The sequence below is a fragment of the Aythya marila genome (assembly GCF_965140915.1).
Source record: "Aythya marila genome assembly, chromosome: 4".
In the NCBI taxonomy this organism is placed as follows: domain Eukaryota; kingdom Metazoa; phylum Chordata; class Aves; order Anseriformes; family Anatidae; genus Aythya; species Aythya marila.
In genome coordinates this window covers 10,910,678-10,934,995 of record NC_139045.1, presented here as the reverse complement: position 1 = coordinate 10,934,995, position 24,318 = coordinate 10,910,678, and the positions used below count along the sequence as shown (strand labels likewise).

Here is a 24,318-nt window from a genome sequence, read left to right as displayed (position 1 = left end):
CTTTGGGCATAGTTCCTTCCAAATCTTATTTTGTTGCTATCTACTGGCAGTGTGCACTTGCAGTCCAGAAAGCTAACTATATCCTGGGCTGTATTATAAGAAGCATGACAGCAGGTCAAGGCAGGTGATTCTCCCCCTCTACTCCTGAGATCCCACCTGGAATGCTGCATTCAGCTCCAGGGTTCCCAGCACACGACACATATAGAGCTGTTAGGGTGGGTCTCCAGAGGAGAGCTATGAAGATGGTCAGAGGGCTCACCATTCCTATGAAGACAGGTTAAGAGAGTTGGAGTTACTGGAGAAGAGACCTTGTAGCAGCCTTTCAGTACTTAAAGGGAGGTCTACAGGAAACCTGGGACTCTGTCAGGGAGTGTAGTGACAGAACAAGGAGTAATGGTTTTAAACTAAAAGAGGGAAGATTTAGATTAGATATCTAAATCCATGGTGGATGGGGATTTGGACAACCTGATCTAGTGGAAAGTGTCCCTGCTCATGGCAGGAGGTTGGAGCTAGATGGTCTTTAAGGTCCTCCCCTACCCAAACTGTTCTGTGATTCCATGATTCTGTGTTAAATGTTGAAAGCAGACACCTGCTGTGTGGAGCTTTTGTGAAATATCTATCCAGATAAAGAGGGCCTATTGCAATCTCTCCATGGCACAGAACAATTTTATTCTTCCCCATAAGTTTTTAAACGAGATATTTTTCTGGCATAGTGCAGTAATAAATATTGAGATGTACAACAGAAGGAAAGACTTAATAAAAATAATAACATCTACAAATAGTTGGGAGCAAAGTTCTTGAAAATAATTAATGTTTTCCTCCCTTCTGTAAGCCTACTATTTTCATAAGGAACTTTCCTTGATGCTATGAAATTTCTGGAACTTTATTTCCTTCTTTATTTTCCTTTCCTTCTTATAATTCTGTCTCTCTGTCTTTTCCCCTTCTTCTGTAAGAATGCATTGTTAAATTTTGTAGAGATTGCAGTCAGTCTGGGAGTGAAACAGCAAGATTCAGACATCCTGTTGTGCTCTTTCTAGGTAGAATTCATGGAAAATCAAACTCGTTATATTTTTGTTTTTTTAAAAAAGACCCAATTTTCCTTGGTGTTTCAAACAGCATTGTGGTTGCATGAGCATACCAGCCTTGTATAGTGTTCTGTGGTCACAGAGGCCATTTATATGACAGGGCAAAAGACAATGCGCTTGATTTTGTACCAAGAGTATCCCTAATCTGGAGACAATGATAGAATAGCTTGTGTAGAGCCCTAGATTAAAGACTCGCAAGAATGGGTTTATGCTTAATTTGATATGGCACTTGTGCATACATGTTTGCTGAATTGCACTGCGTTTAGTTCTACAATTAATGCCAGCTGTTTACTGGGGTGTTTTGATGAAACAAAAGTTTTTAAATGGGTCTGACATGACTGGGAAAGGAGTTGGTTTTTTTTTTGTTTTTTTTTTTTTTTTTTCAAATTTTTCACAAAAGCTCTGACTAAAAGCATCACTTCTAAGTGAAATATTTGTGCTTTTGATTTGTGCCAAAGACACTTGAAACCCAAACACATATTCTTCTCAGGCCATCATTGAAATTCACAATTTTAATATATCCCTAAGAACAGCATCAACAGTTGAAAGCAGAGGAGCAACAGGCTCTAGAACATCAGAATTTCCCATAACATAAGGTATTTACATTTTTCCTTTTGTGTCAGTACTTGGTTTTGAGATCTAATTGAATCAAGTCAAGAAGTTAAAAGAATTAATAGTTTTTATATGATGCTATGTATTTGTATATTATGTTTTTAATTGGCCTGTATGAGTATCACAGAATCATCTAGGTTGGACCCAGCACTTGGCCTTGTTGAACCTCATACAGTTGGCCTCAGCCTATCGATCTAGCCTATCCAGATCCTCCTGTGGAGCCTTTCTGCCCTTGAGCAGATTGACACCTAACTTGGTGTCGTCTGCAAACTTAATAAGGGTGCGCTTGATCCCCTCATCCAGATCATCAATAAAGATATTAAAGAGAAGGGACCCCAGTAGGTTCTGCTCCAATGGTTTAGTGCTGTTAATGTTTAAAAAAGAAAGTATATCTTAAAAAAAAAACAAACATACAAACAAAAAAACTGAATGAGAGTGAGAAAGAAAGGCTCTGCTGCCTTGATGAGCCAAAATGGTTGGAACATAGCTCTGACTGCCTCAGGAGAAAAGAGCAGGAGTTTCATAATTTACAGGAAATGAGTGCTGGAGGAAAGACTTTGAAACTCTGGGAGGAACCATGCAGAATGTCATGCCAAAGCCTGAGAAAACTAGTGTGATTGTGATGTTATGCACCATTAATTTGAAAAGAGCTTAAGCTAACTAATCACCCTTTACAAGGTAGAGGCTGCACACTTCATGATGAGTGCATAGATTTGCTGAGATGGACATCAGCATGGTCCTTATTTACTGCTCTGAGGTTATGTCTTTGAGTCTGGGATCTCAAAATTTATCTGTCCATAAAATTTCTCCAGCGTGTATGGTGCAGAAAAATGCAGTGTATCATTAACTTTTCCCAACAACTGATCTTTCAAAATGGTTTGTGACCTGATCAAGAGGTGAAGGGGATGTAGACCTTTATAATCCCCCTCTCCTTGGTTCTGTTTTCTCCTTGGCACTTCTGGGGTAGATATTTCAGTGACTTGTGTTTTCTACTCAGAGAGTACCTATAGTTACTTTAGTTATTACATTTGAATTTTTGAAATTCATTACAAAACATCCCAGTCAGAAAATGTCTGATAGAGGTAGTAGGATATGAAAGTGTATCATTGTGGTACCTGTGTAGCTGATGTTTACTACTGCTATGTTTCCCATTTTCTCCACTCACTCTTATTTTTTTGCTTTAATTCTCCTTAATTGTTTGTTTCCTACTTTAACCCTGTGAAATATATATTTTTCAACAAGAAAGTGTTTATACTACAGCAATGTGTTTGCATTGCTCTTACTGTTTTTTTCTTTTTTTTTTTTTTTTTTCTTTTTTCTTTGTAAACTCTTTGTTTATGGTCTGTGAGCAAGTGATTGAAGTAGGTAAGAGTGAGAAAAGATGGTGTGGGTGAAGCTCAGATTTGAAATACTGGCAAATAGGAGATTAGCACCTGGACCAGCCATAGAGTCTTTAACTTTTGGACCATTTATTTACTATTTGCATCTTAGTGCCATAGATTGTTATGAAAATGAATTAATTGGTCTTAGGCTTAAATATCTCTTTACTTTTTGTAGCTCAGATAGCCCTGTCTTAATCAGTCAGATAGCAAGTAGGATAAGGGTTATTGGTTTTGACTTTCTCAAATGTTTACAGACAAGAACCAATAAGTGCCAGTAAGCTAAGAAGCAGTCTGAAGATGTTGGCTGAATTCAGTTTTGGCATAAGCAGCTGTTATTCAGTTTATTTGAGTTGATCTGCATTGATTAGGATAGTAGTGCATCTGGCATACTCTATTCATTTCCCTAGCACTCAGCCAAGAGTGCTTGAATCTACAGTACATAAGTGATACTTGAGCCTAAATCTTCCTTTAGCGGATCTGAAGAGCTGCTCAAATGTACTATAGGAATTAGTCAAAATAGTTGGCCTCTGTTTGCTTCTTACTTACCCACTTTCATATTGATCTTTGCTCCTAACAAATCCTGTGGGGCAAAAACAGGGCACCAAACCATCCTCCAAAATCTATGACTTGTGCTGGTTTGCTTGAGACTCCTTGCAATGAAGACTTACTGGATTAACTTTTTGTTTTGTTTTGTTTTTTTCTCCTTGGCTTCTTTCGGTTCTTAATAAAGCCATGTAACTTCTGGGTAGCCTTCTAGGTAAGAAGAATAATAATAAAAAAAAAAAAAAAAAAAAGGCAGGAAAAATTATATGTATGCTTTAATATTGATTGCAGTCCGTTGCAATGCTTTACAAGTGTCTTTTATTCCCTGTTACTACCACTTGAGGAGGCAGTTCCTCTTGGATACTTTTTGATGAAGTACAATAGTCATTGCAAGGCAGTTAAATACAAACCATACCAAAAATAAATCTGTATTTGAGTCCTCATATTTGTTATATGTACCAGTTCAAAAAGACATTTGTACTTAAGTAGATGTATGCAACACCATGCATAAATGGAATATTTTCTTGCCCAATCTTTGTGGAGATGCTAAAGATACTGTAGCAAATGTCTCTGGGGAAAGAAGGGAGAGACAGAAGAGTGTTTTTGAGAGGAAATAAAAGGTTTATATGCAAGCTATAAAGCAACATTATATTGTATCCTGATTTACTTTATGTTGCTACTTGCAAAACTGTAGAAATGCTTTGCTGAAAGCATTCATGTATTTGCTGGTGCGTATCTGATTTTGGAGGAGAATGCCAATACAACCTCTGAGAAGAGGTTCCACATTTGGAATGTGAGAATTAGATTCACTATTACTATATTTTCCACCTGCATACATTGTGAAGGGAAGGCAACTTCTGTTTATGCGTTAAAGAAAGCAAACACAAGTATAGTGTTTTTAACATGCTACATAGAGGTTTTAGGTTGTTCTTTATATATATAAATATATATATATTCACTATGAGTGGTGCCATACTGCTGTTTGTAGCAGAAGGAAAGTTAATGTTGAGGAGGGTGGTCAGGGTGGGCAACATACAGTATTAATTACAAAAATAAAATAAATTATTGTCCCCATGATGAGATGGGTATGAATAACTCTTTCTAGCCCCTTCTGTTACATATAGAAACCATGGTATATGTGAAACCATTCCCCTAGCAAGTACATTTCATTGCTAAGTTGGAAGCTAAGTCTGTCTGTGTAAACAAGGCTGTAAGCCACCTTGAGCTGGGGTCTGTCTCCAAAAACCTCCATCAGTCTCCATCACTCCTCTGGTGAAGGCTTCCTTTTTGTCCCCTGGTATCTCACCCTGTCCTCAAGGATGCTTCCAGAAAGCTTGTAACTTGGGAGCCAGAAATACTGTGAACAGGTAAAGCTTTCTAGCCAGCACACACCTGAGAGCCTGAGCTTGCAATAAATATCACCATCTGGATTCAGATCAGCAGACAAGGCTTGGTAGTAACCAATTTCATCCTGAAAAAGTAATGAAATAACCAACCTGTTTCAGGTATTACAAGACCAAGGGATGAACAATTACAGTGCGGAATAAATGAGCCTGTTAATGGCTTTGCTGAATAATGTTAAACTATAATAACAGAGCAGTATGGTTGTTTTCTATGTATTTGCAACATTTGTCTATCTCTTGTGAGATCTCTCAGGCCTAGTCTAATTATTTCACCAGAATTTTGACATTGAAGGAACATTGTCAGTTAGTTGAGGTGTAACTTTCAAGTGTGTGTGTGTGTATAATGGTGTCTTTGTATGAAAAGAGCAGGGGCAGGACAGAAGTTTTTGCTGCTCTTGATCTGAGAGTCACCACTCTTGAGGCACAGGTGAATGCCAGTGTACTGCTGCCTCTTTTTCCAGTGCTGCCTTTCAAACTACAGTCTCTAGTTGAAGGCAGCATTGATGTCTCTCTATACCAACTGATGATGAACTGCCGTAGCATTCATCTTCAGAGAATTGCTTCCTAAGTTCTCAGATGTGCATAAGAAAAGGGATTATATATCCCATAACAGAAGGATAAATAACTGCTGACAGATACAGTGGAGCACTTCTGCTTTTCTAATCTTCTTGTACGTGTTGTGTGTGATTCCCATGTATTTCCTGGATCTCCTTTCTGCTTTCTCACAGGAGGTGTCCACGTTTGTAATTAAGTCAGCTACATCAGCAGTCAGCATGTACAGTTAGAGCCTGAACAGTTATGCCTTTTAACACAGAACAACTGTTCTGAATATTTTCCTTTTAAGTCTATGCTGCTATGGTTCGAGGTAACACAGATTACTTGCCAGCCCATATCTTCTAGGTGTGGTATCTTTGGTGCATCTACAGTGTAAGGATTTTTCTTCTGCTTCCAGGAATTTATCTATATAGTTCTATTCAGGTGAAAAAAATTTTGTTTCCTGCCATAAATTGTATCACTGCTTCATGTGGTTAAGCAAATCAGATGATCATTTCACTGATAGAACAAATTTTAGATAAAACAGAAAACTCTGTCTTGCTACTATACAATAGCATGTTAGCATATACGTTGGACTGTACAGATATTGAAATTGTAACTAGAGTGTATGTAGAAGCTCGCATTGTTTAAGTTTTAAAATCATTGTTGCCTCCCAGGAGATGCTTTTTAAAATGAGAATTTTTAACCTTTGGGAATGACACTTCTTTTTCATATCTTAACAGAAATCTCAATAAAGTATTTTTTCCACATTGGGAAAAGTATTGTGCATAAAAGTAAAAAAAAAAAAAAAAAAAAAAAAAAAAAAAAGCCTAGAAAGTAACAGTATTAGTTTAAAAACAAATCCACGCTTCTTCATGTTCCATTGGGGTGATCCTAAAAGCAGATGCTGCTTTTGTAGTATTTACCCATTGTACAGAGAGGTGTATAGTTGAGGTAGGAGGTGTACATGTTGCTAGTTTGTGCATATATGCATAAGGGCATGCATGCAGTATTTTACATAGATTTTTTTCAGAAATTCTAAAAATATTTATAATCCCAAAAATCATGGCAGTGATTGTAGCAGCGTTGGCGATGCGTGCAGATACCCTTTTTTCCTTGCTTTCAGAATATGGGTCTTCACACAACAAATTGACGAGTTCTTCTCGCTGGCAGCTCACAGCTATTCTCTTGTGGAGTGAGTAGCACCCAACAGTACTTTAGCAGTATTATGGGCTAAGTAATTTGCTTTTCTGTTTTTTTATGGGTTACTGTTTTAGGTAGACTGCTGACATTTTCCCAAGAAATGCAAAGAAGTGTAGCAAAATTGTACTTCTAAATGCTTTTTTACCTCAGCAAGATTTCTTGAGACAAAGAAAAGTCACTTCTTCAGTTCAAGGCTGTTTTCTGCACTAAATATAAAAGACCTGCAGAGAAGAGGGTGTGCATGAAAGCTTTGAAGAAAAGGTCACGGGAATTCTTTATAATGAAAAACATTAAGCAGGCTGCCTGTAGGTGTCATTACAAGCTGCATTGTGTGTACCCAGAGGCCTAGTCTTGCAAACAATTAAGTGCAGACATGTGAGTAACTTCAACTGTGTACCTGCCAAATCACTAAGACAAATTGAAATCTCTCAGCATTTGTAAGATTTTTAGTTTACAGGCTTTCCTTCAGCTGTTAGAACAAAACCATGTAAATTAAATGTTGAGAACTTGTCTAATGCAAGTTTGGTATTATGTTGCAAGATATCAAAGAACTCTTTTACATAATACGTGTGCTTTTTAGTTTTATGCTTTAAGTTGGGTAATTTTGCTAAGGACATCAATACCTGTACAAATAACTATCATGGCTTGTGTTCTCTGTTATGATCTAGGATATTCCTTGGTCTCAAACTGTGACTTCATTTGCTTTTTGATCTTTTAGAAAATACTTTTTTTCCACATTGAGATTTATTATAAACCAGATGATTTACAAACGATATGAATGCATTCGAGTTCCTGATTTCTTATCCCCTCCAGTAAAATAACTTAGTTCCCAGTTCCTCTGATTCTTCATTGGAAGGGCACACTCACAGCAAGCAGTTCAGGTATCATCTGAACTGATGCCATAATAGAGATTGTCTCTTTAATGTTTCCATATAGGAATCTATTAATTCTTCTTTCTTAAAATAAAATATACAATATTTTGTATATTTTTGTATATTTTTTGTAAAATACAGAACTACTAATCAAAATTGGGTACTAAAACTGTTGTTGATACACCACAGATATTTTAGTTATACTTGATCTTACTCTGAATTTATACATACTTAAAGAATTGAGTAGCTAGTGAATTATTCCAAATAAGTATTTTTAGACTTTCACCCACTTTGTAACTATGTATATGAGTTTTTGCTAGGTATCAATGGCAACAAGCACCTTGTAATGCCCACAGGGATATGACAATTGTTGAAAAAGGCATAATAAACCAAATGCAAACAAACCACAAGTATCTCATCTTATATCAGGATTGTAGCTCACCACAGAATCACTGAAGATGACAGAAAGACTCATCCACATCTCTGTGATAGAAATTCCTGCCAACACCATTTTTTAGATGCAATGATGATTCACTATGTGAAAATCATGTAGAATGATCTTCTGTATCCCTTGGCAACCAGCAACAAAATATATCTGTTCTTGTCTGGTGGCCTTCAAGAATACCTCTGGAAAGATATTTGTTTTCACAAGGCAGCCGTGCAACAATAGAAGCCAGCTCCCAAACATTCTTCATAAAGAATTCTTCATAAAACATGAGCAAACTAGAGATCTTTAGAGTTAGCATTATTAATCAGCTAGGTATTCTAGCTCCTGATTGAATATAGAGCTGTAGAGCTGCTTTTTCTTTTTCTTGTTTTTTTTTTTTTTTTTTTTTTTTTTAATAATATAAGTTATTTAAGATTATACTTATGAATTTGTCAGGCATGAAAATTCATACTGTACTTTGTGTAAATTACTCTTAATATCCAACATACAATTGAAATCTGAGATGTGCATTTTTCAGATTCCTATAGCAACACAGAATCATATTTTTTATTATTTGACGTACTGTTAAATTTTATTGTTTAATCTACTTATTACCAAGAAAACTGAGATGCCATATTTCCACAAAGCAAATCAAATGAGTGGTGTGTCTTTGTATAGGTAACTGAAATAAGTCAAATGTTTAAAGGCTAGTGTCAAAATAAGCACAAAAGAGACATTCATTTTTGTCATGCTTGTTTTTCAGCAATCATACCCTGTTCTCTTTCCTCCAAGCATTTAGCAATTGATGCTATTTTTAGAAATTATCCTGATAACAATCACTCAGGAGGCTTTAAGCAGAGTTGTTAAGAGTACAGTACTCTTAGCTGGAGAATTGCATGATGATGGTTTTGACCTTTGAAATCTCCAGTTTTCCTATTTTTCTTTATAGAGAGTGAGAAAATCTTGAAGGAATTTACTGCACAGTAACAATTTGCATTTACCAAGCAATGGGTTTCCTTCAATTTCAAAGTAGTGTTTTATATTCCACACGGGTGATTAGGGAAAGAGTAACAAGTCAGTCCAAAATGGGTTATTTACCATGTGAGTCCACATCCTAACTTCCTGTGCAGTAGCTCCCCTCGTTGACAATCCACAGGAGAGAAGACAATTCAGTGCTGGAGGAACTGGATAACATTGTCTCACAGGTTAATTTCGAGCTTATACAAATGCTTGAACTTTAAATTTGTGCACCCCAAGCAGAGATTTAAAAGACAGGAAGAGGGAGAAGGCCCTGTTTCTCTTGGAAAATATTAAAATGATCACGACAATTGAAGTTCTTATTATTTTCCTACTATAAACCATTAATCAACTTTAATTATAAGTGTATTAAAATGAGATTGCTGAAGTGATCATACTGCTCAAAATGGAAATGAAGTTATTAATGCTATTTTTATGCTCATGCATTTTTACATTTTTTTCCCCAACTTAATGTTTCTTTTGCGTTTCCCATTGGTGTTGATTCCATAGATTACACTTTATGATTCTTCATATCTGTTCACCACTTCAGGCCCTTCTTACTTATAACTTCTATATATATTCTTTACATATTCCTAACTTATGTAGTTATGTATAACGCTCAGTGCAGGCTGTTCACTTCATCTGATTGAAATGACTTTGAAAACAGGGGTATCAATCACTTAAATCTGTGACTGTTGAGTATAAATCACTGCTGTTGAAATCTGTTGAAGGTCCATGCTTGGCTTTCTGAAGATTTGGAATTACATGGAAGCCTATGTTCAAGCAAAATCTTTCTTTTCTTACCAAAATTGCTTATGAATATTTAGACTGGAAATAATCAGTTATTAGTAAGAGAATGTAGCCCCATGGCTACCTTTTTACATGCAACTTTACAGAAACATAGATAAATACAAAGACCAGTCCTCCAAATGACCTAATTTGGCATAATACTTTGTATGAGCCTTTTGTATGAGCCCTTCTGTTGATTCTCATAATTTGACCTTAACAAACCTATTCAACATTTAGTGGAAGAGTTCTCTATTGAAATGTTTGGCTGTGATGTAAATGATGCTGCTGATTATGCAAACATCATATTTCTGAGTGCAAATATAACAGGCTATGTATTGCAAGTCAACAAATGACCCTTTGGATACCTTTTCCATTTATTCTGCCATTATTGGTTGTTAAGCTTAATAGGGTTATTCCTGTGATTGTGTAGAGTTTCTGAATAATTGAATGTGCTTATTGAAAAAGCATAACACTTGGCTTTTCAAAAATGATAGATCAGACATAGAATTTATAAATCATAATTGTTAGTCACTGTAAATTAGCATCTGATTACCTTAGCGAGATTTTGTTGTTTTTAAGTCCTGATATACTTATCTGGGGGGAAACAATACAAAGCAACAACAACAATAACAACAAAACCCATATTTGCATGGATTTTGCTTGCCAGCTCTACTTGACTGTGGTTTATGGTTAATCTCAGGTATTGGTACTGATTACAGTATGTTAAAAGGTTCATAGCTTATCAGCTGGATGAAGTTTGCTTAGTTGAATTTGACATTTGATTAGTTAGGATAGAAATTTTGTGTTACTTTTAAGAATCCTGCTTTATTTTAATGCAGATTGGTGAAATGATTTTCAGTTACAGAATAAATAGGGAATTGGGTAATGAATTACTAGATTGCTTCTCTGTGTATTTTTTTTTTTTCCTTTAGACCTTGCAGTTAGAATAGCAACAAATAAATGATACGGATTCCCAGCACTCCTGATGCTAAACTTGATGTCTCAGGGACAGCTCCGGCTATAATGAGAGTTAAAACTGCTTCCAGGCACTTACCCATTGCCCTTCTGATACAGAAACCAATTAGGCTTTATACCACTGAAGGAGACGCATAACTGAGTGAAAGAAATGGAGTCGTCATGCTAGAAAGGAATGAAACGTGACAGCAGAATTTTCTTCTGATCATCTGTGGTCAGCTTCGAGGCCCTTAGCAACATCCCAGTGTTGCAATATGAATGTGGTATGGTAAAATAAATAAAACATGAGCAGTTTTTAAAAGCTGTCATCGTGTCCACTGACTGAGGCTGGACTTGTGGTTTAAGAAAAAAAAAAAAAGTATGGCCATTAATTAAAAAGTATAATATACAGACATGGGTCATACTGATTTTAGCATTCCACCAGTGTTGATTTCTTCTGTTGAAACCACAGGATATCACAAACATGTTTTTGCATGTGCACTGTATGTGCTAAAAGTTTATTATATTTTGTCTGTTTATTTCCTGAGTTCTACTGCAAACGCGCTACAAAAAAAAAAAAAAAAAATCCGTTCTCACCACATGTAACAGCCTTTCCAGTTTTAGGAAGATGTTGGAGAACTAACTTCTGCCTGTAACTCAGATGATAGCTCATGACTAGGACTACAAAGTCACATGTCGTTCACTCTTTGCAAGCTTGCCTCTGGAAGCAGCTGAGAGAGTGACAACCACAAAGCCTCCCTGCAGCAGCCAAGGGGTGTTAGCACCTGCCATCACCTCTGTGGTGCTGAGGAATGAAAGATGCAGCTATGATGCCAAGAAAACTTTTGTTTTTACCATCACAGAGCCTGCAGAAATTCTTGTAAGCAGTGACAGCTGCTGAGAACTAAAATTGTAGTGGTGTAAGCAAGGGGATGGAAAAAGTAGCAGATGAAAGAAGCTCAACGGAGCCACTTAGATTGCCGTCAGATAAACCAGGGTGACAGTGGCTTTATAGCCTAACATGAGTATGAATAAACTCCTATCTCGTAGCATGAACCTGGGAGTTTGCTGACATGTCTACTTATTTGTTTTGATTCTTGCTGATTTCTTTTTGTAACAGTTCTACCAGAGCTACTTCAAGGAATATCAATTTATCACATGGTGACTGAGCCTAGTACCTTAAACTCATTTTGTAGAATTACCCAACTGCAAAATAAATAAATATATACACAAAATAGTGGAGATATAACAACACTTCCAAAGAAAACAGACAGTATTTATTTTTAAAAAGTATTTTTCATCTGAAAAGCTGTTTGTGTTTTATTGTAGTTAGATGAATGTGAAAGGTGTGTTCAATTTCTCTCTGGTTTCCCTATTAATGTTGAAGGGTAGAAAGAAATTATACTCATTTGTATTCGTGGACATAATATAAATGAAAAAGGAATATTTTATTGCTAATAGCTTTATAAAATGCTATTCAGATATCCCAGCAAGTTTAATATATAATTCCACTAATAAACACAAAAATGAAAACAAAATACAAAGGTGAGGACTCTAAAAATAACACATTGCCTAAGTACTAGTACAGGCAACTTCAAATCCATTGTTCCTTTGGAAGCTGCATCAATTTCTTAAGCAATGCACTGTAACCTCCCCAAAATTGTACAGAGCTAGGGGCTGAGATGCTATGCCCAATAGAGGTTAACCTGACACTTTCTGGATGTGTGGTATTTGACTAGCTTCATCATATCTCTTTTTCAGTAGCAAACCAATTGTATGTCTATTGCATCACAGCAATTACATAGAGATATTTTCATTTAATTTTTGCATGTTTGTATATATATATATCAGCCTATATATATGGGTTGAAGGATGTGGGCATAGGCCAAAGGAGAGGACAAAGTGGGAAGATTTTCTGGTTTGGATCAGAATAAAAGGAGTAGTGGTAGTGATGGGATGTATGTGGGAGGGGGAATCACTGTAAACAGAAGATACTGTGCGAGATACTGGTGGGAAGAGGAGCAGATATTTGACTAGAGAAGTAAAGAAAAGCAAGTAGAGCTAGAAAGATTGTGGAGACTGTGCAGAAGGGATGATTTCCGTTGAAGCCTTTGCCAGGGTGGGAGTTGAATGTTGTGTTGTGCCTTCCTCTTCTTAATCTTTCTCTTGAGAATTACAGCTGCTGTCAAAAGGTAGAAGAAACTTGGTGTCCCATATATTAACAAAATCAAAGAGTACTTGTTCTGCTTTGCCAGACTCCACTCTGAAAGCTGTTCGCTGAACCAAAAACCAGGCTCAGCATGCTTTGAAACCGTGTCAATGATAATCAGAAATTCTTCATTTCAAGAGCAGAAAGATTGCCTCATTACACAAAAGTATTCAACTTGCTGAAAACATTAGAGAACTTTACTGTTACAGACGCTGTGAAGTAAATAACATGGTGAAACTTACTTAGTAAACATTTACTTTATATTTCTACAAAATCATACAGAAGAAGCATTGTAGCCAGGGAAACCATACTTCAGATTGTTAAATGTCACTCACTTCTTTCCTTGCAGTGGAGAAAATAATCTGACTCCCTTGATTTAGCAGCAGATGTACAGATGTTTAAGATGTTTCCTTTAAGTTGTTATTGGGGAATTCAAGACAGTTTTGAGAATGAAGCCTCTGCATCTAAATAAGTTAAAATACCCTGTCAGAAGTGGTTCCATACTGAAATTTTAAAAACCCTTTGGAGAACTGATGAAGAAGTGAGAATAATTGCAGTCACAACATTTAGAAAGTGCAAAGTGGCTTGTTTGAAGTGAAATGCATAGCAATTCAAGGAATCTGAATCTTTTCCAAGAGAGACAGAAAAATTAAATATAACCTTGCATTAGAAACACCAGTGCGAAAGTCTGGCAACATTGTTCTTGATGCTTGCAATGAAAACCAAAGGTGGAAAACAATTGAGCATCAAATTATTAATGAAAATCAAGCTGGCTTTATTTAAGTTCAGATTAAAAAATTATATATTTTTTTAATTTTTTAATGTGTGGTGGTTTTACTCACCTGGCCATTTGAGCTCCACCATAACCACTCTCTCACGACGACTCCTCAAAGGCTAAGAGGGAGAAAATACGATGTAAAGAGCTCAACGATTGAGATAAGGACAGGGACATCACTTGACAGCTCTTGTCACATCAAAACAAACACAGTATGGGGAGATTAATGTAAGGTATTATCTATTGCTAACAAACTAGAGCAATGAGAAACTGAAAAAGACAAAAACAAAACAAAAGCTAAAAACACCTTCCCCTACTTGACCTTCTTCTATGTCATTCTCCCGAGCAGCATGGGGAAATAGGGGAATATGGGGGTTGAGGTCAGTCTATAGCACTTTGTCTCCACTGCTTCTTCTCGGTCACTGATGATCTTTAAGTTCCCTTCCAATCTAAACTTCTCTATGATTCTATAATGCTGCGATCTGCTCCTTCTTGGCTCCACCTTCTATCTTTGTCCCAAAAGGTTATGACATGGTAATGATGCAAAATATGCATGAATATGTAATGGAAAGAAAAGGAAGAGGTGATTGTTATCAAATTTGATACTTCTCAGTTTGATTACTTCTTTTCTAAGCATTTTTTACTTGGTGCAGAGAAATAACAGGCCTGTATGCAGTGAAGTAGTAAGAACTTGAGAGAGCCCCATGTCACGTTAAGTTTATCACAGTCTTGCCTGTCTCAGAGTCCTGCTAAGGGCTTTCACTGAGTTAGTCTTACAAAGTTGAAAGTATTTATAGTTCAACATTTGCCTGTTTCAGAGCCCTTCTAACAGCTTTCACTGAAATAGCTTCACAAAGTTGAAAGTATTTGCAGTCCAACCATGCCGATTTGAGAGGCCTGCTAGGACTTTCACTGAGACAGTTTCACAAAGTTGAATGTATTTAATAAGGCAATAGATATAACAGATTTGGAATTGTTGATAAATACATTACTACAATAGCGTAAATGTATGATATTATTGCTAGCAAAATGCTATCCTCGGTATTCCTTACTGAAGGGTGAAGGCACAGAGCTTATACTAAGAAAGCTTCCCTGTCTGGGTGGAGGAGAAAGAGAAACTTCTTCTAGGTTTCCAATTTCTTCGTTCCTTCCTCCTCCTACCTCTTTTTTCCTCACTCTAGCTTCAGCTTCTTCTCTTTTTTCCTTCTTTTCCTTTTTTATATCCCAGCCTTATCTGTTCCCTTTCTGGGGTGACATTTAGCATGATTTGGGTGAAGAATTAAGTATTATAGTCATATATGTTTTGCATGTACTTCTGTAAGCTCATTATCATGTTCAAGGGTGTGAACTTTAATATCTGTTTTTACACATAATGAAGCAAAAGGTTTCAGTTGGGCACCGTGGCCTTCAAGACTCTATTCTGCCACCAACACAACTCCCTCCTCCAGCAACCTCTGACACCAAGCTTGCAGACTTCCCTCCACAAAGTTTTTGTAAGAGATAACATGAACAAGCTGCTCCATTCCCCTTTGCCCAAGGCTGGTGCCAGTGACACTAACAAGTCTGACTGTTCTCTACACCCCAGACAGACATATTGTGCTGGTATGGTCTTTCACGACTGGATGCAGACTTGTTTCTTCAAGATCCAGGCAATGGCTTTAGTATGGACTACTGGTTACACTTAGGGCTGTGATGCAGGTTTTGGAGAAAGAAAATGTCTTTAGGACTCAAGGGAAAATAAAACATCACTGATGCCATTATGTGAAACAACCTTCATATTTGCTGCAAAACTGAATGCAGTTAGAGCCAAAAAGCTTGTATATGTACCTGAAGGGTCTTCTGCAAAGAAAGAAAGAAATTGAAATAGGCAGCCTGCAGATTAAAATCCCTGGAGAGTACTTGGCTCTTTCAATCGACTGCTGAAAGAGCAGAAAAAGCTGATGTTATATGATATTATTAGAGAAGAATATACAATAACAAAATGTCAAGGCTGGATAGTATCGTCAATGAAGTATGAAAGAAACAATAGAAACTGGAGGGGGAGTAGAGTTTTGCTAAAAGAAATCAGTTCTCCACTGTGTTGTCAACGAAACATTTATGTCTGTGGAAGCAACCCTCTATTCACCTTATTCATTAGGATAAAAATATGACTTGAGTTGCATTGAATATAATATGTCATAGTAACATTCCCAGCTCATGCAGTGACAATCATTAATGATCCTGCAGCTCTCAATATAAAGACATGTTAACCGTCAAATCATTGTCCAAATTACTTTCAAAATGGCATTCTACCTGCGGATGGAACTGAACAGGGTTTTTCGATATGAACTAGGAATAAATTTGATGTTTAGGTTGATGTTGAGGAAATATTCACTATTTAGGGAATATGTTTTTCCCCTGTGAATTAATGAACATAAAATTGGACAGTTCACCTAACCTCTAGGTTCCAAGAAGTTACCTGGCCAATGAAACTCATATTCCTGTTTATTAGGAGTATTTTGGAGGAAATAAAAACAATTGGGAAGGATGAGCAATAAAAAATCAAGGTGGAAGTAAAGAGAACTAAGGAGGGGATATTTGTTAATATGTAACTCTATTAGTTATGTAGTGGTATGTATTATTTTTTCTTTTTTTTTTTTTCTTTTTTTTTTTTTTTTTAATTAGGAAAAATGAAATGTGTTTATAAAAAGAGAGCTTTTTTCCCCTGCAGGTACTCAATTGTAAGCCAGCAGCCTTCAATTCTTGACCTTCTATTTAGACACTTAGTTCAGCTTCCTACTTTGTTTACAAATTTAAGTGCATGTGTAAGAAGGTGTTTTCCTTGTGCCAGCTGCCAGATGTTTTAGATGTTAGGTATTTTCATTTCCTCTTCTAGCAACTGGAAAACATAATAATAGAAACTTGCTCCCAGTACTTTAGTGTTTTTATACTTCTGCATTTAATGTAAGGAATGTGGATATACCGAAGTAAATGTAAATATTTTGAGTAAATTAAATATAAATTAAATAATGTGAAAATTTAATCTGATTCTAAGCTATTTTAACCACTGTAGCCTGTAGCCCTGCAACTATGGGCTGGTTATCTACTGTTTATGTTACTGGCTGGTATAATTAATTTAGCCTAATTAATAGGCTCAAAGCATATTAGGTCTTTCTAGCTATATTTTTAACATAGCAATAAATAGCAGTCAACAAAATATCTTTCATCCTACTCCCTCCTTGTTTAAGAAAATTAATGTGCACAATATCATATTTAACGTCTTTATTTCTAAAATAAACAGTACTAGACATACAAATGTTGTTAGGTGATAATTCAGCATATTATCTTAAATGAGGGGAAATTTCCCACTAGCACTTCACATTTTAGCTGATTACCTTTGCTTAGGTTGTAAGAGGAATTGAGCCTAATCTGTCTGCCTGTATCCAAAGTGCAGGTAGAAAATCACTACAGAATTCAACCAATAAAAACTTGTTTGTCTATCCACACCTCGCTTACTAGGATAAAAAGAAGTCGCAAAAAAATGGTATTAGCTGTAGTTTATGATTCTCCCCAGGGATGGGAGCTAAGAGAACATGGGACAGAGACACAAGACACTTGCAGCCTTCAAAGCTATGGGGGCAGCAAACAGTAGAGAATGTGCCAGATAAATTAAAACAATAACAAACATGAAAACAATAATCAAATGTCTCAGTTGATAACTGCAAGTATTAGTAATCAGTAAGAACAATTAACTAAACAAAAAACATGTGAAATACAATTATAAATAACCACCTGGATTTTATTCAACTGTGTTAGGAAGTAGATCTAATGCATTTTAAGTAGGCATTTCCATTCTTTGTCAGTGAGTGAGATAAGAAATGTGAGGGAAAATTAATCTAAGATGGTGGGAGGTAAAAGTTGAAAGGTCATTTAATGTGTCTGATATTTTTTCTTACCAAAACCAATTTTAATTTTGCTGGCTTTGATGGTTTGAAGCAATTTTACTTGCAGGAAGTGTGTGTATCAAACAAATAAACAAAACCCACCTCTTCATGGTGTTAAATAATATAGAAATTACAGAAGTCACACCAGTCCAAAAGCACATAGGGAAACCCTGCACACTCTGAGTGAAGAACCAGAGTACTTGGACTTGTGAATTCTTGACTTTCATTTCTACCTTTGAGAAAATCACTTCCCCTTCTTTTTTCACTCTCCTTGGTATAACAGGATAATAATATTTAAGCATAATATTTCATACAAATATATTGTGCAGATCCAGTAATAAATCTATTTACAGCCCTTTGATTATCTTCAGTATATCAAAATGTCACTCCTGAGCTTGCTTGCTGCACTTATTTAATTTCCTACTTGTACTCAACTTCTAGATTATAAAATTATACTTTGTGGCATAATTCATATTACAACTAAAGCTATCATCCCAAAAGTAAGATCAACACTCATCCACTACTCCTTAGCAAAAACTATAAAGTACCCATATTGTCTTTTCTTTTTGTATGTTATTATAAAGATTTATTTAGTCTCTAGCTGTAATATACACTGAAGGTTTTCTCTGTCAGTATTAACTTCTTGGATCAATAAATTACGATAGTGATCTCCAGAGAAGTCAATGCCTGCCAACTATCCTTGTGGTGTTTACCCTTGTAGAAAAACACTTGTAGCAAATTAAATTGGCTTCTGTCTGTGAGTGATATATAGCACACAGTCCATATTTTATGGTACAATTAACTAAGGTTGATATACAGGCCTCTTGCTAGAGAAGATCAGATTAAATACAAGGTTCTATAGTGAGAAAAGTCCCAGTTTATGTGATGAGGTGAATCTATTTTCATTTAAAGAACAATTACTGAAGACTTAAGGATGACTCTTGATTTTAAAAGAGCGTGGTCTTAATAATGTGCATTTGTATATTCTTGATCTACTGTATTGCTTGAAAAACATTGTCTGCATTCTCTTAGAGAACCAGTATACATTATTATGAAACGCTGTACTTTGAGACAGGTAAACACAAGTAGAAGAAAGCAAAACAATGCCAAGCTTGCAACTACTTCAAAGCAGATCCATAAATAGCTTCTTTCATCTAGCTAAACTGGTGTGATTCTGTCCTCAAGAGGATCCCAACCCTCAGTCACCAAACAAGACACACACGTGGGAAACGTTTGTTCTCATAGACTTCTTTTCCTCCTTTGTTTGCTTCATTCTCAAGAAATTTCCTGAGAGTTAATCACTTTTTCGAATATTTATCTCTAGAGATAAATGATTAACACAGCCTAGCGGTGACTCTGGGCTGCCTGTTCACTTGCACAATGAGGATGATATATATTTACAGCTCAAGTAATAGGAAGAAAGCATGGGCATTGATCACTGAAAATGTGGAACAGTTAGCAAAATTGTTATCCATTTGCTGGATTTTAACACCCTGCTCCAAATTAAAAATTATGTAAAAACACTGAAAGATCATGAGACTGTTTTTGACACAGGCAAGACACTTTTCTTAGCTGTTCTTTTGAGAAATAGTTGAATTGCTTGATATTCAGATATCTATCTGTTAAAAAATGGAGTTTAGGTATTTAAAGGTTTGCAAAATTCCGTGCCATCCAGGATAATCAGGAGTTTCCAGCAGTAAAGGGAAAAGGATAAGTCTGCAAAATCTGTGTGGTTATGCAGTGCATTGAAAGTGTATATAAAGAATGTTATGGTTGCAGAGCAAGGTACTGCAAAATTAGAAAATATCCTAATTTCCCTGATTTTGCCTAATACATATAATTATGATACAAATGATGTTTAATATCAACTCTGACTTAGAAGACATTACTATATCCAAATGGTGTAACATTTTCTTCTTGATTTATACATGAAATATATCAAAATTAAGACATACAGCCTGCTTTTATGAGAACAGAATGGGCTTAGGAAATGTCATATTAAAGGTCTTCATTGGATGAATTCCTCACAGTTGTAATTTTTTTGGTTATGAGAAGCTTTAGACTGCAAAGTGTGATTAAGAGAAATACCCCATGGTCAGCAAATTTAGGTGGGAGGTGTTACATGTTTTGAAATGGTTAATGTTTCCCTTCAGGAGGACAAGCTGACAACACCTCTCAAAGCAGTGATTATTTTGGAAGTGTGTTATTTTGTTTTGTTTCATTTTAATAGCTCAAGAAACAACAACAATTTTGATGCTGTCTCACTCAATTCTCTGCTATAACAAACTGTGTTAATGCCACTGGATTTAATTAATTTGCACTGACAGAGAGGCTGTTCTGCATTCCTTAGAGAGGAAAATAACTGAAGTTGCTGTAGGGGTCACCGAGGGTACGTAAACGTGGACAGCTGCAGTCACACACAGGCTCTTCTGACAGTGCTCCAAACTGGCCGAACTCGAAGCAGCTGCAGTTCAGGAGCTATATAAGTCACTATGCCCATACTAATGTAACCTGCCTCGTGGCAGCCCTGTTAGTGCAGGCATGGTGCCACATCAACATGGTGTCCAGACCTGGGCTGGCTTGTGTTCAGTCAGCAGGAGGAACTGATGTTCCCCTGAGGCCACCATGTGGACGTGTCCTGAGAATTCTTGTCAAAGCCACCTTGGCATCCTTGGTGTTTTTTGACCTTGCTTAGATTCCAGCTATCGGTGAAGAATTTGCAGCTCGTGTAGAGTATGGGGACCAATCTGTTTTGCAGATTTTCATACTGAGACTGTTTCAATGTTTGTTTAAAAGAATGGACTGTCTTTCTGCTCACTTCTAATTGGAAATTAGTGTGCTTGATTTAGTTTGGAAAACAGCTACTTTTTTTTTTTTTTTTTTTTTTTTTCCAAATTCTGTGTAAATTAAAAGACAAGCTGTCCTTAGCTGAACTGTCTGTCTTTAAGACAGAACATTCTCAAGGAGGAGGTCTCTAGTTTTGACTGCACTTTGAATTTAATCTAAAAGAGCCATGCTTCCTTTCTGTTTAGTAAATATTGTCAGTCATTTTCCTTGATGATCAAGGGCAGGAGTCTAAGTGTTAATATTTGTAACTTTACTGAAACCAAAGCAATGGATTCAGCAAATATACTGGCTTTCTGATATGTTATAATCTTCCTCATTCCCCAAAAACCTCTGGTGTGTTGCACAGATTTTAAAGTGTGTCTCTCTCTCTTTTATGAATAATCACCATGTGATTATTTCTCTTAAGAAATAGTCTCTTATTTCTCTTAAGAGATATTTCTCTTAAGAGATAGTATCTTTCCTTCTTTACTTATATCCCTTTTATTCAACAACTGTTGTCTTTTCTTTTAGGCATAGTATAACTGACACAGACCTAATTAAACTACATGATTTTCTCAATAGGTATTAACTTTGAAGTTTGTGCTTTCTATTACAGATCTAACATAGGGATTTGGTATCCAAAATTTTGTTAATTTTTCATCCTTTACCAGTTGGTTGAATAAAATACAGTATCTCTGCATACAATTTTTCTGATTCCTACACAGTTATAACTTCACAGGTGTGTTCTTCACTTGCAGAATTTGTGCTTATCAAAAGAGTCCCATCACAGATTTATAGTGATGTGAAACCAGATACATGATTAACTAATTGCATAAGCTGAATTCATTAAATCATCGTGCCTTGCAAAGCCACAGTGTGAAAAAATATATATTTTTCTGGCTGCCCGTGGAAATATGTTTTTTGTAGTCTCTATTGCATCTTTTCTTTTTTTGTCCTTTTTTTTTGTTTGTTTGTTTCCTATTAAAGTTTTTCCTTTCATTTTAGCAATCAAGAATTTGTTTCACAAGAAGTATTATATATTCTACTGTTCTCCAGAACACTCTTGTATCATATGTGCATTTTCTTAAATTAGATTTTGTTCTTCTGTCATTATTACCATTCCAAATTCAAAAGAGTTTCCACAGTCACTTATTTTCACACCTGTCTCATCTATAAAAAATGATGACTATGTTAGCCAACAGGTTACTAAAATATCACCCAAATAAGACTGGGTTTTTATATCAGTCTTTTAGTCGTTTTGTCCTGATACATCAATTGAGGTATAATGACTTATACTAGTTATTAACATTGCTGTTCACTGTTCCTTTTCGTATATTAGTGCTCAGTTATAAGATATATTTACTCATGTGAAAGGGATCTTTTGTTTAAAAAAAACAAAACAAAACAAAAAACATCGATTCAAATACTTTCCTGCAATATATTTTCATGGTAATTTTACCTTTAGTATCAGACCATTGAATTAAATAAATAAAATATATTGTATATTGTTGTTTGTTTTGTATGAAAGCATTTTTTGTTCTCATATGTCATATTTTCTTTTGTAGATGCGTTATGTTTGCATATTTGTGCATGTGGCTCAGTCTTTGAATGGAGTGTTAATTCAAAATGAAATATTCAGTACTTACCCATTTGTGAAATACTTAATTTTTTTAACTAATTATTGATAAATATAGTACAGACGAGAATTGACAAGATTTGTCAATCTTGTTCTGTTGGATTTTCAGTGCTGTTTTTGAGCTCTTTTTTTCCCCCAAATACAAGAAGGTGTCTCCAACGTTCTACTGCAAATGCAAACTCATGTATGCTTTTCTTTCAGAGTACAGACATGAGTCCGGCTAGTAGCACCACCTCACTCCCTGTTAGCCCTCTTCCTGAGGAGCCGTTACTCTTCAAGGTACAGTTAATTCATTTTATAATAAATACTGTATTTGCACTTTGGCTGTCCATGCTATCTGATGCACTATAAAGTGCTATTACTACTGCTTCCTTTTTTTTAAATTACTCTGATGTAAGCAGATGTCAGGTCTTATGTATCACAATACCATGCAGATTTTAATAAGTAACTAGAAGAAAATATTCTTGGTTTTGAGAGGATTATTCTTCCAATAACAAAAGAGGCTACAGCTATTAACTGTTGTTTAAGAAAAAGAAGACTATATTTTTATACGTCTCATCTGCTAGTGATTCATTCTGATATATGCATTTCTATATATGTGTGTATCTCATTTTCTTTAACACATTTCTCTTTTGTATTGCATTTGAACTACATGTTTTAAAGAAACAATTACTGCAAAGATACAAGAGATGTTAAAGATACCTCAATGTACAGTTTCAGTGTAAATCCAGTGTAAGCCACAGGCTTGTAATTTTAGTTAATTTTAATAATAAATGAGGGGGTAATATCCACAGTTTTGTAAGGTTTCAGCTGTGAGGAAAAGGTGCCCTGTGTCATTTTTCCATTTCACTTCTTTGGTATCCAGCAGCCCAGGGACATGGAATGGCTTTAGACAGAGCCTGACTCTGTACAAGATCTTCTGAGGCTACCCATGTGTTCAGAGCAGTGCTGCTGCTGCAAGCCAAGTGGTTTCATTGCCAGTTTTTGACTGAGACAAGGAAGAGGGGACTTGGGTTTTCAGCACCAGTGTCTCAAATGTGTGGCATATAATGGTCAAAGCTACATTTAAAAAAGCATCCCTTTCAAAATTTCCCATATCTCCAGTAAGTTCCTCCCTACTGGATAAGAGCAGGTAGTAGCTTGAGCTGTCTACAATGTCTTTGTGATGACACTGAATTAAGACTGAGGAAGTTGAATTAATCAATTTTCATAATCTTGGATGTGTGCCTCTCCAGCACACATCTCCAGTGCAGGAAATACCAGCTTCCTCCCAGCCTGCCCAGGCCCATAAAAACAAAAAAAAAATAAAAGTTCTTCTCATTTCTTATGACCTGTCTCACCTGCACTGTCCCCTTAATGTCCTACTTCCAGTTGCTATGCCCACTCAGTTTCCCATATCTCTTTTCAAGTTCCTCCCTCCCCCCGCTTTTCCCATTTTTTTTCTGTGTTTTTGGAAGAGTTACTATTCATAACCAACTAGCTAGTCAGATGAATCCTGTTACTGGAAAGGTTAAGGACATGGCTTGCTCAGTGGTTTAATGAGTAGGTATACGCATGGGGTCTTCGTGGCCAACTATCCACAGATTTTTCCCTCTTCTTCAAGTGTTCAATATTTTCAAGATCCTTGTCTCTCAGTCAGATTTGGCTGAAATTGAGTCTCTTGTTGCCAAGATACTAGAGTGCATACTTTTTTTTTTTTTTTTTTTTTTTTTTTTTTTCCCCCTTGAGAAATCACATGAAAAATACATTGAAAAGTGCTGAGCGTTCTAAGGCAGATCCTGTAGTTATCATTTCTCCCTCTGCCTGGGAAATCTGTAAGATACTTCACAGACAGAGTAAGGGGCTGTTCAACTTATATAAAGCTGTAAGAGGTAAGAAAATCTAGACTGAAATAGTAAACTCTCATGTTTAAATTCTCAGCTGAAGTAAGACAGCATCGGTCTGTTCGCATCAGGAGATTTCTGACAAATACATCATAGTGCCTTTATTTGCTTTTAGAGGAAATCATACTTGTATAGCTGAAAATGGGTTGTAAATGGCTTCTTTGAAGTGGAATAGTTGCTCTAATAAAAAATAAGGCATTTCTACATATTAAAAATCCCCTTCCATTTTTTACATTAGAAAATGT

General features: G+C 36.0%; 1 protein-coding gene across 2 annotated transcripts in view; it reads left to right on the top strand.

Annotated features, from left to right (window-relative positions):
- CCSER1 (coiled-coil serine rich protein 1) overlaps window positions 1-24,318 on the top strand; it is a gene marked incomplete at its 3' end in the record, with an annotated part of 642,080 nt that overhangs the window by 302,587 nt on the left and 315,175 nt on the right. For both annotated transcript variants that reach the window (XM_082760286.1, XM_082760287.1), the window contains exon 7: window positions 22,392-22,469. In XM_082760286.1, the coding sequence (XP_082616412.1) occupies window positions 22,392-22,469 (78 nt within the window). The remainder of the gene's footprint in view (window positions 1-22,391; window positions 22,470-24,318) is intronic.